At 45.5% G+C, this 16,013-nt stretch overlaps 1 protein-coding gene across 1 annotated transcript in view; it reads right to left on the reverse strand.

Moving 5' to 3' along the window:
* The window catches only part of opn6a (opsin 6, group member a), a gene marked incomplete at both ends in the record, with an annotated part of 71,936 nt that overhangs the window by 19,183 nt on the left and 36,740 nt on the right, over positions 1–16,013 (reverse strand). The window contains one exon of the mRNA XM_084321393.1: positions 10,518–10,617. Within this exon, the coding sequence (XP_084177519.1) occupies positions 10,518–10,617 (100 nt within the window). The remainder of the gene's footprint in view (positions 1–10,517; positions 10,618–16,013) is intronic.

Genomic DNA, 16,013 nt, shown 5'->3' on the forward strand with positions numbered 1-16,013 from the left:
CCACACAGCAGCGGGGTAGACGGTTATCTGCTCCAGCAACCACGGTACCAAAATCAATATAATCCAGCCGGAAAAGGCTCTGCATTCACCTGTGTAGATTCTCCGGTGCACGGTACTCCACATTAACTAGGTCGAAACTGACGTTATTTCACTAAGCTCTGACACTTTTACTATCCTATTCGCACGCGGTTATAAGTGCTCTATTTAGACGCAAGGTTGCTCACTTCACTTGGTCGTTGACTCGTGATGAAGGCTTTACTAGTAAGGTTAACTCGTTTGAGGGTAACTTGACTTTAGGCTAAGTGCTGCTGTATCCACCTGCGCCGTATTTATACGTACGGTGAATAATCTAGTACCAGCCTTATTTCTGTCTCGTATTACTGCGCAAAACCGGGCATGTTCAGGCATGTCTTAGCGGTGACTTTGAACTAGACATTGGGGGTATGGCCGTGGCGCCTAGGGGATCGCTTCCAGTAGGAGAACGAATATTATGGTCTGTCCTGTACCAGGTAAAGGGATATTCCGTGTATATGTACAAAGAATATACAAGGGATATCAAACGATATACAAATAGTATACATGGGATCTCAAGCAATAAATATATATATTCGGTTTAATCTGACCCTTTGTAACAGCCGCCTCCTAATTAGTCCGCACCTAATTAGATAAGCAGAGACAGATTAACCGCCTTGTCCACTACTCAATGTCCGTTGTGAGGAGTAGGGCAATTCACAAAGTCAGTGGGTCATGGTCATCATTAGGAGAGTCGGGGAGCCTTGGCAACTCTATCAGCCTCGCCACGGGTCGGGTGTATGTCCGCCCCTGGACGAGCACTTCTGCCGCTCTGACCTTTCCGTCGGCACCAGTGATCACTTTGCTTACGCGGCCGGCCGGCCACGCAGCTCGGGGTAGTGACTGGTCTATGATCACGACGACTGTGTCCACTTTTAAGTTGTCCCCGTCCTTGACCCGCTTCTGACGGGCTGGAAGGGATGGTAGGGGGGTTAGGAGGAAGCGGGCCTGAGACTGCTTTGATCTGTGCTTGGCTGCGCCTCCACCTCCTCCGTCTGTTTCTCTTGTTTGCTCTGTACCCCGTCTGAGGAGGGGCCGGTTCCGGCCGCCCCATCAAGGAGTCGCTTGGGGTGCTGGGTTCGAGGTCAGCTACGTCTGGAGCGCAACTGAGGGGGGTGGAGTTCCGAACTCCCTCTTGTGCCCACGGTTCTCTCACAGGCCTCTCGCTTAATGTCAATAGCCTTTCAACGGGCTGTACGAGAGAGTGGCCGGTGTCGCTCACCTTTGTGTGTAGGCAGCGTGTAGACGTGGGTTGACTGTCAAGTCCGTAGAGGGGGCCCTGGAGCGTCCACCCCAGTCGGGTCTGAACCGCGACTGGGCATCCTTTGGGTCCGATGTGGGCCGCCTCAATTGGGAGGATGAGGTCCCCGTGGTCGGAGCCTATGAGCAGGGTCGGTGTGGCGCCGTCGATAAGCGGTATAGGTAGTTGACGTAGGTGCACATACTTCACCATCAGCTGTGGGATGGGGTAGGTGTACTGGGACAGGCCTATGTCGTGGCTGGTGAAGACGTTGGTAATACTATACTGCTTCTCGGGCTGGTCCACCGCTGCTATCTTGAAGGAGACCGTTTCACCCTTTATGGTCTTCTGGTCTCTTCTGATGGTGCGTATTGTCATGGTACCTTTGGCACCCCGCAGGCCCAACTGGGCTGCGGCGGAAGCGAGGAGGAGAGTCTTTTCAGACCCATCGTCCAGGACGGCGTAAGTGTCCAGGACCTTGTCCTCGTAGCTCAGGAGCACTCTGACCACTTTGATGAGCACTCGGGGGGTCCCGCTATGCTGGTCAATGTGGAGCACTCCTGTTGGTCGGTTGCTTTGGATCGTCTGGGGTGGTGCCGACTCGTGGTCGTCCGAGTAGCACCGTGACTCCCAGTGTCTGCTGTAGCAGTCGGTACAGTAGGGAGCGGTCTGGTGGATCTTTGGTACTGGTGCCACCGCCTCGGCCTGGTACATTACCGTGACGGGCCCACTTTGTTGTCCTGGCGGACGCCTGTTGATGTCATGCAGGACCTCCAAGTGGGCACCGCCGCACCTGCTGCACTTCTTCTTCAAGCGGCACTCAGCTGCCATATGGCTGTGCGCGCAGCGGAAGCAGCGGCGGTGGTCTTTGATCCACTGACTCACCTCGTCCGTGGTCAGCTTCCCGTAAGTGTCGCATTGATACAGCCGATGTTCCCCTTCACAGTACTGGCATTCAATCTTCCACTCCTCTTTCGTCGAGGGGGTGTTGTGGTTCTTGTGCTGCGGTACTGATTCGGCTTGGTGCATAACGGTCACCGACCGGCGGTTATCATTTGATCCCCGGGGTCCTGGTCTTGGGCTTGGTCCACTCCATACGAACGTGTCCAGTCGTAGGCTGCTGACCTCCCTGGCGAGGAAATCAGATAAGTCTAGGAGGGATGCCTCTGGGCCGTTGGGGTCGCGGTGGTCTCTCTGCCGCCGAAAACGCTCTTGTCGGGCGGGAGGGAGCTTCTCTAATATCCTTTCTACATTAGAGTTAGCGTACAGTTCGTATATCCCTTTTTCCTTTTGGGACCCCAGCATCCCTACCAGGTACTGTACCTTGATAGAGAGGTCATCTAATGCTCTGTTGTCTCTGGCTGGGGGGAGACGGTCGATGTCTCTTATCTCTTGTATCACGTAGTCCCATATGCGTCCATAACGTTGGTCGAGGGCTACTAGAGCCGCGGTGTATGGGGTACTTGAGTTGGAATATGCCAGCGCTATATTATGCGCTCTGGGCACCTTCAGGTGCTTGAGAAGGATAGCATATTTGTACGTCTCGTCTGGGACATCGGACAGCATAGTCTCTAAGCACATCCGTAGCTCCGTGTACTGTGCTCTGTCCTCGCGTGTAAAATCCGGGAACGTCGGTGTGCCAAGGTACGATGTCATGGATGGCTGACACATCGGTGAGCGTTGGGGGAGAGGCCTCCTGGGCGAGTCTCCCCGTACGTGTCGTCGTGGGCTGGTACTTGGTGGGTACCGAAGCCCGGGTACCCAGGTGCTGTTCCTCGGGGCTGGCGGTGCGTCAAAATCCCCCGTGAGTTGAGTCGGGGGTTTGTAGCGCAGTGACTCGGGGCTGACGTCTGGGCTGTACTGGGCCTCCTGGTCCAGAGTACGTTGCTGCTGGTCGGGGCTGTACTGGGCCTCCTGGTCCAGAGTACGTTGCTGCTGGTCGGCTTGACGTTCCTCCTCTTCCTCTTCCTCTTCCTCTGCTAGGTCCTGGAGTCTTCTGTTCAGTCTCTCGGCGTGGTCCGGTTCTTCCCGGTTGCTGGGTCTCGTATGGACCGGCCGGGGAGGGGGTTCGGAGACGTGGACAGGATCCTCCTGTTGGCGGGTTCCCGGGTCGCTTGGTCGGGTAGGGGAATGTGCCCTAGACCCTTGTCGTGATGATCTCCGGGAGCTCCGTGCGGAGAGAGGGGGTGTCGCCATGGCAATCAATTTTTCCATCATCTGCGCCTGCAGCCGGTCGCGCTCTGCCTCGCGCTGGGCATGGGCGGCGTTGCGCACTGCTTCGCGCTGGGCATTGGCGGCGTCGCGCTGTGCATCGGCGCGGCTTCTTTCAATGTTCTCTTCCGTCTGAAGGCGTCTGGTCTCCAGTCTTATGCGGTCGTCTTCACTCCTTTGTTGCGCCTGGAAGCGCTCTCGCTCGGTTGCAGAATGTTCGCGTTCACTGAGGGCTTGCGCTTGGAGTTGCGCGTGAAGGCGCTCTCGTTGGTCTGCAGCTTGTTCGCGCTCGCTCGTCTGTTGCGCTTGAAGTCGATCGCGTTCGGTGGAGGCTGCCAGGGTGGCGATGAATGCCTGCGCCAGCATCTTGTCCGCTTCGCTGGGGGAAGACACCGGCGGAGGTGATCGGCTTCTGGCAGTGCTCGTTGGAGATCCGTTCTCCTGTCGCGCTCCGAGGAGGTCCATCTCCTGGGTGTGCGTCTCTTCTGGTAGTGGGTCGGGTTCCGTCCCTGGAGCGCTTTCTTTATCCTGGAGCTCTCCGGGGACTGTCCCGTTGGCGTTGTCGGGGGGTAAAGTCATGTCATGTCCCTCCTGGTCCCCCCCGTGAGCTTGGTCAGTTACGTTAGAACCCACTAGGGTCTCTACTGGCAGGGTCGCCTGGTCGGTAGGGTTTGACATACTTTGGCTATCCGCTTTACTTATTTTATCCGCCTTTAACGTCTGTATAAAGCTAGGTAGTAGACTGGCAGCGTAGTCCTCTAGGTAAGAAGGTGGCTGCCGTCTGCGCGTCGGGCGTTCTAGCTTAGGAGAGCCGTTTGTGGAGTGTTCACCGCTGGCCATGTCAATATTAATATTATATTAATATTACGCTAATTACCATCCGGCTCGAAGGACCAATTGTAACTGAGGGGTACAATTCCCTGACTGTATTGAATAAGTATGGTATCATTAAACCACTACTGCGTTATGTACATTATTACTGGCCATACAGTACACAGGTATAATGATAAACACCCCCACAATAACACGGCTTAACAAGAAATACTGTTTAGAATAATATTTATTAGAAGAGCACCAAGATTATCTTACATTATTTATCAAGATTGAGAGTTGCGCTTGTAAGGCGAAGAATGTGCATGAATAGGTCAAGAGCGTAAGTCCATGAGCATATTATGCAGGGGATAATTAATACCACCCGTAGCATAAGAATTATATATGGTACACTAGTAGGTCAGCTGGAGATACCAAGGGGGTTCCCTCCGGTTGTAAGCCAGCAGGGGGGAGGAATGTTCGAATGCAAAAGTCTGGATCAACGGGGAATCAATAAGCTCCAGCTACGGGAGGCGGTACATTACTCCCTTGATCGGCAGACGAAAGCAGCAGCTATAATCCAAGTATGCGCGACAGCATAGGTGAAAGCCAGCCAGCCTCCTCCTAGAGACGGGCTCGAGTGATGCTCCTCACGGGTAAATCCCACACAGCAGCGGGGTAGACGGTTATCTGCTCCAGCAACCACGGTACCAAAATCAATATAATCCAGCCGGAAAAGGCTCTGCATTCACCGGTGTAGATTCTCCGGTGCACGGTACTCCACATTAACTAGGTCGAACTTGACGTTATTTCACTAAGCTCTGACACTTTTACTATCCTATTCGCACACGGTTATAAGTGCTCTATTTAGACGCAAGGTTGCTCACTTCACTTGGTCGTTGACTCGTGATGAAGGCTTTACTAGTAAGGTTAACTCGTTTGAGGGTAACTTGACTTTAGGCTAAGTGCTGCTGTATCCACCTGCGCCGTATTTATACGTACGGTGAATAATCTAGTACCAGCCTTATTTCTGTGTCGTATTACTGCGCAAAACCGGGCATGTTCAGGCATGTCTTAGCGGTGACTTTGAACTAGACATTGGGGGTATGGCCGTGGCGCCTAGGGGATTGCTTCCAGTAGGAGAACGAATATTATGGTCTGTCCTGTACCAGGTAAAGGGATATTCCGTGTATATGTACAAAGAATATACAAGGGATATCAAACGATATACAAATAGTATACATGGGATCTCAAGCAATAAATATATATATTCGGTTTAATCTGACCCTTTGTAACACACAGGAATTGTGTAAAATTGCCCAAATAGTGAAAGAAATTGAAAAAAAAGTTCCCCTTTAAGCCCGGAGCCCTATTTTCTGAAAATCCGCCTAAAATACATACCTAAGTAAATGGAATATTGCTCCACTTCTACAAGGTCCATTTGCATGTTCTTATCTAGGGACATCTATGGACCTCAGTGAATGTATTCCCAGTGTCAGAAATATTGTTTCTATTACTAGGCTTGCTTAAATTGTGATGAAACAAAGGAGAATATGAATTATGATTTTTCTTTGCATCTTTGACAGTGAATAACACCATGCTAAAAATGACCAGAAATGAAAAACTGCCACTGAGCTTGTTCAATACTTTCTTGAAATCACGTGTACAAAAAATCTAAGGAAATGTATTAAGGGAAGATGATTAAACAGAAGGTTTTGAAGATACAGTACTGAATTATCCCATCTGGACCAATGCAATTTGAAATATTATTATAGAATATAGAATAGCAGGCTCATAAATGACCTTATTATAGCCCATTCGCACATTTATGGTTTGTGCCAAATCTTATCTTTCAAATGCCCGAGTTTAATTTGGATTTAGTATAAACGAGGCGTGCATAAGAACAGATAATGAAATCTACTGTATGTATTAGGGATGCACCGATATGAAAATTTGCCACCGATACCGATACCGATTGTTCAACTAACACAATCGGCCGATACCGATACCAATATCGATATTTGTGGCAAATTTTTTTTTTTTATATTTTATTTTTTTTAATATTCTTTTTTTTTATAATATATATATATATATATATTTTTTTATGAAACTACTGTATATTTGTGTTACAAATTGTGCTCACCGATATGAACATAGGCCTCTTTACTTACTTAAAAAAAGGAAACATCAAGAAATAGCACTATCTCTCTCCCAGTATGGTCTGCCGGGCTGCAGCTAGATACTAGTTCTCCCAGTATGGTCTACCGGGCTGCAGCTGGATACTATTGATTGACAGTCGATTCTGCCAATTACGTCACACACCGCTTGCACCCGCCTCTGCTGTTACCACCAATCGGCAAGCGCGTATACATTTTTTACTTCCGCTTTTGTCCGCCATTGATTTTGACGAGAGGTTTTCTACAACAACAACAACGTGCGGCCGACGTTTAGCTTTTAGCTCCGCAGGATGACTAAACGAGGCATAATGATTTTACTGCAACGAATGTTATAATAAAACAAAGCCTTTCTATACATGTGTCTGATTGAAAACTTTATTAACAGATTGCAGAATGGGTAAAACTCAGGGCTCTATGAGCAACGGAAGGAACTGAGCTAGTATGAACGAGTAATGCTTCGGGTAAATAATAATGTTATTGAACGTGTAACACTAACTATATAACGTTAATGCCACAAAACGAATGCATTTGTTAATCATAAGTAGTAACTTTGATGCAGTAGCTTGTGTGTGTGTGGGCCGGGGGCGGCGTTGTGCAGGTCGCGACGCGACTGAACTTTTTTTTGCCTTTTTTGACGCGACACAAATTGATGGATATTTATCGGCTACTGCCATCGGCACATTCGAGCTTATCGGCCGATAGGCCGATTGCAGTCAACAAGGCACTTATCGGCCGATACCGATACCCGACCGATACATCGGTGCACCCCTAGTATGTATGTACAGTAGCTTTCTTATTTTTGCCAGAGTGCCATTTTGAAACTGATTGTTTCTCAATGCTAAGAATAGGGGAGACAAACTAACTGCGCTCCAATATATGCCAATAACGTTACCTTTTGTGGTATATTATCCAGAGTAATAAGAGATATTAAAAAGATTCATACAGAAGTAATTAGCTTTTTTTGACCTAGAGGCCTCTGGGTAGGGTGTTTCTGAAAAAAAGCTCTTGATGTCCTAGCGACGGTAAATTTTTCAAAATGGCCGACTTTCGTGATAAAAACAACACAAAAACAAATACTAAAATTGCACTAATAACACTTTAACCTATTGGTAAACTAATGTATTGATGTGTATTGATGATAATATACATTATAACTGCTGTTGTGACATGGTTATGATGTTTATACTTGAATACGTTTGGCAAAAGAAACGATAATTTCTGATTTATGACGTGATGTCATTTGTGGTCCGGCCCCGGACCGCACGGGCAGAAGAGGTTAATATACACAAGGCTCTCTGGGGCTTTGATGTCTGGGGCTCCTGATGGCCCAGGGCCCGGGACATTTGCCCGGTATGTCCGGTCAGTGATCCAGCCATGTCCAGGACACTTCAGTGGTACAGGGAGTTTCTATCACCCCACTTTTCTCAGGTGACCTTCTGGTATCGTTCTCTATCCTCTAAAACTACAACTGCCCTAGTTCTTACTTCTACATCTAGTTCCAGGATCAGCTGTTTGACTGTACGTACTGTAAAAAGGGCTTGGTTCTCCAAGTGTGATTGATTTGGCAAACATAGGACAGGAAAACTGAGAGGGACTTTTAAGATACAAGCATTCTTTCCTAGTTATGAATGTCAGATTGTGACATTTATTGAACAATGGCTCCTTTTCTAGTCGCCAGCAGCCTTTGCAAAACCATTTTGACTGAAAAGAACCTCTGTTGACAAAGTACACATATCTTTGTATTCAGAAGAGGAAAGAAAATCAATTGGTCTGACGTGTTTTCCAAGGCGATATCTAAAGCGGCTATCAGCACATCTGCAAGATGAGAAGATAAGCCGTATGAAGTACCTTATTGTGCCTTATTTTCACTCAATGGGTCGAATGACCTATTACTAATGATTTGCCGACTACTTGGGGGTGACAGTGTCTCGGGAGGTAGAGCAGTCGTCGGTTAACCAAAAGTTTCCCGGTTCAATTCCCGCTCCTCCCGGGCAGCGTGTCGAAGTGTCCTTGAGCAAGACACTTAACCCCTAACTGCTCCCGATGAGCAGCTAGGCAGCTTGCATTCTCTCTGCCATCCGTGAGTGAATGTGTGAGTGAATGGGTCAAATGGATCACCCTGAGGAGAGGGGGGGGGGGGGGGGTCACCCTGAGGAGAGGGGGGGTCACCGTGAGGCTACGTTTACTCAACTGATCAGTGTGTCGGCTGGCCGGCTGGCTGAGGGGAAACCCCTCCGCTGGTGTCAATACGTTAGTCCCCGCTTGTGTAAGAGGAACAGATGTTTACGTAGCTGTATTTTACGTAAGACCACAAACACAGTAAAAGCTTTATCCCAGGATTACAAACGGAGGCTGCCGCTCTGCCTAATTCTCATATTCTCATATAGGCATTCTTCAACATCAGTTACACCCAAAATGGAAGAAAATCCCTCGTATCCCAAATTACGGTAATGACACGTTATGGGCGGGAGATGTAAATGAAATTGCCGTTGAGTCAAGCGGTAGTTACATCCATAGCTCAAAGTCGGTAATAGGGGTAATTAGCACCGGAAAACATACACCTTTCTGTAAGACGCGGTGGAATGCTAGGGAGCACCCCCCCCCCTCTTCCCCTTGAGCTTTCTCAGCGCTTCCATCGCCACGGTGATGAGGGGGTGAGAAGCGGCATGGTGGCGTAGTGGTTAACACTGTCACCTCACAGCTAGGAGGTCCCGGGTTCCATTTCCGTTTGGGGATCAGGTTGCCGCGTTGCCAGGTACCCAGGTGAGGTATCTCCCGGGCCTTTCTGTGTGGAGTTTGCATGTTCTCCCACATGCTCGCAAGGGTTTCCCCTCCAGAAAAAGAGACAAACCCACTAGAAAAACACAGATCGCTAACGTGTCCCTGACAAAGACGGACGGGAGTACTTGGATTGGTCACCGGGCGCGGCCCCCATGTCTGCTCCCGGCTGCCCTTGGGGGGGAAGGATGATGGGATGGGTCAAATGCAGAGAGACATTTCATCGGCGACCCAATGTTCGAACGTTCGAACGTTTGTTCGTTACGTTGGCATTCGAATTCTAAATCAACATTAGAATCTTTTATTTTTAATGACAAATATATATTTTTTTTTCATTCTGTTTAAACCAATGGGGGTTTTCTTCACAGTTGCAGATAAAGATTAGGCTACACTAATATTATAGTATTAAAAAAAACTGATGAGTTATATAAAGTTGATTTAGTTGGGCTGGGGCTTCTCCCTGGGATGGGTCTGGGGCTGGAAAGTTGATTTAATAAAGAAAAAAATACTAATTTAATCAGATTAATCACTTTATTCAAATTGAGGATTTAGTTTGAGGATATTTATATATATAAAAAAAAATAGAAATGTATTTGTCTTTTTTAATAAAATAAAAAAACTGACGAAGTTCGAATCCCAAAAACAGGCTTCGGGGACAGCCTTAGGGCTTGTGTCCATAGCCGACGTTTTATGAGTTGTCAGCTCCTTTCTGTCATTCTATGCTGGAGAAGCGTCAGGCGCGCTCCTCTTCCCAGAGCCGCGCCTCGCGTTTTATGAGCGGAGCGCTCCCAGCTCATAAAGTTGAAACTAGTTCAACTTTTTTGGAAAGGAGCCGCGGCTGGCGCGAGCTCTGGGGAGACCCAGAAAAACGCTAGAAGCTTTTTTTTCTTTTTTTTTCAAAGCGGTCCGCCTTGAAAAAAAGGCTTTGAGTGGACACATAGCCTTAGTGTGTTGCTGTGTGTCGCCCATCTCTCATGTGTGTGTTAATCTGCAAGACAAATAAAGACTTCTTCTTCTTCTCACATGTGTGTCTTAATCTGCAAGACAAATAAAGACTTCTTCTTCTTCATTTTACATATGTGTGTTCATCTGCACGGCAAATAAAGACTTCTTCTTCATCTTACATGTGTGTGTTAATCTGCAAGACATATAAAGACTTCTTCTTCTTCATTTTACATGTGTGTGTTCATCTGCATGACAAATAAAGACTTCTTCTTAAAAGGTCTCACCTCTCTTGGGGTGGCAGCCCTTGATGTATCTGGTGACGCTGATGACCGTCAGGGTGTTGATGCTGGCGAGACCAAAGAGCAGCGTGAAGAAACCGTCCACCTGGGAGGAGGAGACATGAGGTCAGAGGTCAGTGGTAAAACCATGACACCACCACTCCTTTAACCTGAGGTCAGCGGTAAAACCACGACACCACCACTCCTTTAACCTGAGGTCAGCTGTAAAAACACCACACCACCTCCTTTAACCTGAGGTCAGTGGTAAAACCATGACACCATCACTCCTTTAACCTGAGGTCAGTGGTAAAACCACGACACCACCACCTGAGGTCCAGTGATCGCATCACTTTATCTATTCCCAAGGCCTGCCTTTGGCTAGAATTCCTTTAATTTCCTTGCAGCAAATGTCTGGAACTCCCTTTAACCTTCATCACTTCGGTCATTTCATGTGTTTAAGCAGAAACTGCGACAGTCCCCAGCTGACTGTTGCACATAATAATAATAATAATAATAATAATAATAATAATAATAATAATAATAATAATAATAATAATAATAATAATAATAATAATAATAATAATAATAATAATAATAATAATAATAATAATAATAATAATAATAATAATAATAATAATAATAATAATAATAATAATAATAATAATAATAATAATAATAATAATAATAATAATAATAATAATAATAATAATAATAATAATAATAATAATATAATATAATAATAATAATAATAATAATAATAATAATAATAATAATAATAATAATAATAATAATAATAATAATAATAATAATAATAATAATAATAATAATAATAATAATAATTATAATTATAATATAATATAATAATAATAATAATAATAATAATAATAATAATAATAATAATAATAATAATAATAATAATAATAATAATAATAATAATAATAATAATAATAATAATAATAATAATTCATTACATTTATATAGCACTTTTCTCAGACTCAAAGTGCTTTACAACATAGGGTTAGGGAAATTGCCTCCTTCACCACCACTGGTAGCCCCCAACCTTGGGCTATGCAGGCTCAATGGCTACCATACACTGGCACCCGGCACACATCAGACTACACAATGGCTGAACAGCTCAGGAGACAGGGATTGATATCAGCCAATTAAGGGGAAGGGATGATTAGGTGGTCTTAATGTCAGAGACCTGATTAGGAATTTGGCCAGGAACGTTGGGGAACCCTACTCTTCACGATAGGCGTCCTGGGTTCTTTAACGACCAAATTCAGTCAGGGTTTAGCATCTCATCTGAAGGACGGCACTCTGTACGGTGTCCCTATCACCGTAACAGGAGCATTGTTACTGACAAGTCCAGAGGACAGAGTGCCCCCTGCTGGACAACAACACGACTTTCCGACAGAAGCCTTGACCGGGGCTCGAACCGGTGATCTTCCGATCATGAGTCCGGAGCTCTACTCATGTAGCCACGCTGCCGATGTTGCAGATGTTGATTCCCCTTCTCCTCTCTATATATTACACACCTGCAACTGTCACCCAGCCTTTTAACTGTAATTTGACTGTTATGCATCATGTATGTAATTTAATTGTGGTTGTTTGTTTGATCTATTTGATGTGTGTAACTATTTCCTGTACCTCTGTGATGTTTGTACCATCTGTCTCTCTTCTATTTCTATTCTATTTAAAAAAAAATGATGTGTCCCTTTTCCCTGTTTCCCTTTCGAGGGGACCTTTTTTCCTCTCGCCAGGCTGTCACTGAAAGATAGGAATTTGTTATTAATTGACCTGCCAGGTTAAATAAGTTAGTTGTCACTTGTAGGTAGTTGTCACTTGTAGGAAGTTGTCACTTGTAGTTAGTTGTCACTTGTCGTTAGTTGTCACTTGACGTTAGTTGTCACTTGTAGTTAGTTATCACTTGATGGTGAAGCATGGATCTGTAGGGAGGTGTCTGAGCTGGAAGGGATTAGGCCTGTCCCAGAATAAGGATTTGTATAGTCGACTATGATTGGTCAAAATTTGCCGATAGTCGACTGGCAGTCGACTTCTTGTCCTTTGCGAAAGCATGCAATTGGTCCACTGATGGATACATCTTGATATTTGTCTAGTGTGTTCATTAGACGGGTGAAATCTCTCTGGTATGTGCACCATTAGCGTTAGCCACGCTTCTAGGCCTCTTTGCTTTTGGAAAGAACGATAAAAGAAAATATATATATTATAATAATATATATATATATATATATATATATATATATATATATATATATATATATATATATATATATATATACATATATTTAATTTTTTTTGGCAGTCGACTATGGCTCATTTTGATCGATTAGTCGACTATTCGACTAGTCGAGGTTAGCCCTAGAAGGGATGAAACCGTTGACTGGCTAATCGTCCCCAGACTCTTTTGTTTGTGTGGGTCGGTTGAGTTTGGACAGATAGAGACACTATGGACAGATGGACAGACAGAGACACTATGGGGTGTCTCCCACCAGTGTCCTCCGGTCTGCGTTTGGGGTGGAAGGTAACCGAGTACTTTGAGAATCTTTCATTCCTGAAGCCCGATTCACCTCGCAGCCATATCTACTGTCCTACATGGCTATGAATGCATTTCAATGAGCTGAATGTATTTCCATGTATTTAAAAAAAAAAAATATGGTGAAAAACAATCTATTAATGATTCTGATCTGTTAGTCTGATTGTTGTTTTCACTCTTTCAGTTCTTGAAGTGGCATCTTTATAGTGAAGTTTTGACATTGAGAACGGGCCACTTCCACACCCCTAATTGCATCAAACTCCATCATTATGGCGGTGAATATATGGCGGGTCAGCGCTACGTTTTAAGCCACCTAACATGTTCTTCCACACTCAAACATAATTTTTTTTATCAAACTAATAAAATCACAAAGTCTAACAAAATTCTGCTACTGGTACTGCCCTCTGTCCAAATGCTAGAGTGTGTAACATAATGTGTGTGTTCCTCTCTAAATGCTCCCCACTGCTGCGCTCCATCTGGCTGGGTGACACTGGGAAAACCTGCTGGCATGTTGTCGGGTGACATGGATTAGTTGAGGTCTGACTCTGCTCTTGATCTTCCTAATGGGCTAATCCTATAATTACATGTCAATCACTCCCCATAACAGTCTCCTGTTACAGTATACTGTCTCTGTCTCTGTCTTTGTGTTAGCAATACGACTGGTGTTTTATTAACATGACAACATTAGAATCAAGGAGCTTGGTATCTTTCTTCTACCTGCTTCGTTCCATGCTTCAGCTGGGGCCACACCCCTTTCCCACCACGACCCAACGTCCTTCAACCACTGACCTATTACTACTACTACTACCACTGCTGCTGCGACTACTACTATTACTACTGCTATTACTACTACTACTATTACTACTGCTACTACTATTACTACTACTACTGCTGCGACTACTACTATTACTACTAGGGGTGTAACGGTACACAGAAGCCACGGTTCGGTACGTACCTCGGTATTGGGGTCACGGTTCGGTACAAGTTCGGTACAACAGAAAAATAATATTTATAATTATTATTATAAATATATTTTTTTATTACATTTAAATTTTTAAATTTTAAATTTGTATATATTATATTTATGATAATTATTATAATAATTATTATTAAATAGAATAATTTTCTATAGGCTTGCCGTGGTAGTCAGTGATACTGGTGTCATTCTGTGTTCAGGCATCCAGAGTAAATGAATTGCCTACTGCCCCTTTAACAACTTATAGGCTTGGTAAGTTTCAGTTTCACTTCTAGAGAAGATTTAACTTCACGTGAAGCCGAGACTGAATACTAGAGAACAGATGACATGATGTTACACAACAATGGCAGAGGATTATTTGGATTTAAACACAATAGCAGTTCAACTGGAGAGGAGCTCAGATGATCAGTCCGAAAAAGTATGTTTATTTTTTTTATTTGACGTGGGAAATGTCCATGGACAGATGAGGGTTGTGACGCAGTACCGGGGGGAAAATGTCCATGGACAAATGGGGGTTGTGGAGCAGGACCCGGGGGACCGTTACAGTAATGACCCTGCAGGCTGCAGCTGTTCTTCTAATGTAAATGTGCCTTTATCCGTGCACTTTCGCTCGCTCTGAAGTCGGACTCTGTGTGCCCGGCCACACGCGCTGTTCTCGCACAGACCTCGCGAGTGCCTGCATGCGCGACTGGTATGTTTGCACTGTCACGTATTCGTCGTATGGCTGCACGTACCGCACCGTGACGGCCGTACCGTAAATTCGCGGGACGAATACACGTACCGTTACACCCCTAATTACTACTACTATTACTATTACTACCACTGTTGCTACTACTACTATTACTACTACTATTACTACTACTACTGCTGCTACTACTACTACTACTACTACTACTACTACTACTACTACTACTACTACTACTACTACTACTACTACTACTATTACTACTACTACTACTATTTCTACTACTACTGCTGCTACTACTATTACTACTACTACTACTACTACTACTACTACTACTACTACTACTACTACTACTCTGCTCTGCGTCAGCTAAATGACTAAATGTACTACTACTACTACTACTACTACTACTACTACTACTACTACTACTACTACTACTACTACTACTACTACTACTACTACTACTACTACTACCACTACACACTCCACTACACCCCAATGCCAAGTCCTATAAAGCACACGTGGTTGCCTCCTGACCTGCTGTATGGAGGGTGACTAATCCTCCTCTTAGTCTTTGGAGAAGACAGGCTTCAGTCATGTGACCCATTGTTTGCATGCACACAGTTGGCTTGGGCCGCTGCCAGACCTGTGGAGACTGTGGAGGGGTCGCGGTTGCGGGCCAGCCACCGTCTCCTTGGGAGGTTGGTACCAGGGACCGGGTGGGGTGAGTGGGGTGAGTGGGGTTAGTGGGGTCTGTTTTGGGGGCATCCTTGAACTCCCGTTCCTTTCCCCCCGAGCAGATCGGGTGGTAAAAGTTGGACTACACCTTTCCCTCTTGGTTCTTGAGACGGTTCCCTCTCTGCGTGGTGAAAGAGTGCCCTCAGGTCCCTCTCAATAACCTGTTGTCCCGTGGGGTAGCACACAGCGTGGTCTGGCACAGCCCAGTTCAGCCCCATACCAAGTGTCTCTGTTCATGTCCCATCATGCTGATGCAGTAATCTACTAATGCTGCTCACATGCCTGGCTCACTCACTCCCCCCACACTCTCACTCTACCTCTCTCGTCCCATTGCTTTTCCCTGCCTGGTCGTCCCTCTCAAGCCAACCAGCGCTCTACGCCTCTCTCTCTCGGAGGGGAGGGGATGTTTGGGGAGGGGGGGAGTACTACTATCCCTATATTTCACCTCTCCACCCTGAAAAACCTGACAGTCGGATGGTTGAGAGATGAGATAATTTCTGGCGATGTTACAGGGAGGAACGCAGGGTTTAAGCCACTACCCGGCCT

The sequence above is a fragment of the Notolepis coatsorum genome (genome assembly GCF_963971535.1).
Source record: "Notolepis coatsorum genome assembly, chromosome: 9".
Lineage (NCBI taxonomy): Eukaryota > Metazoa > Chordata > Actinopteri > Aulopiformes > Paralepididae > Notolepis > Notolepis coatsorum.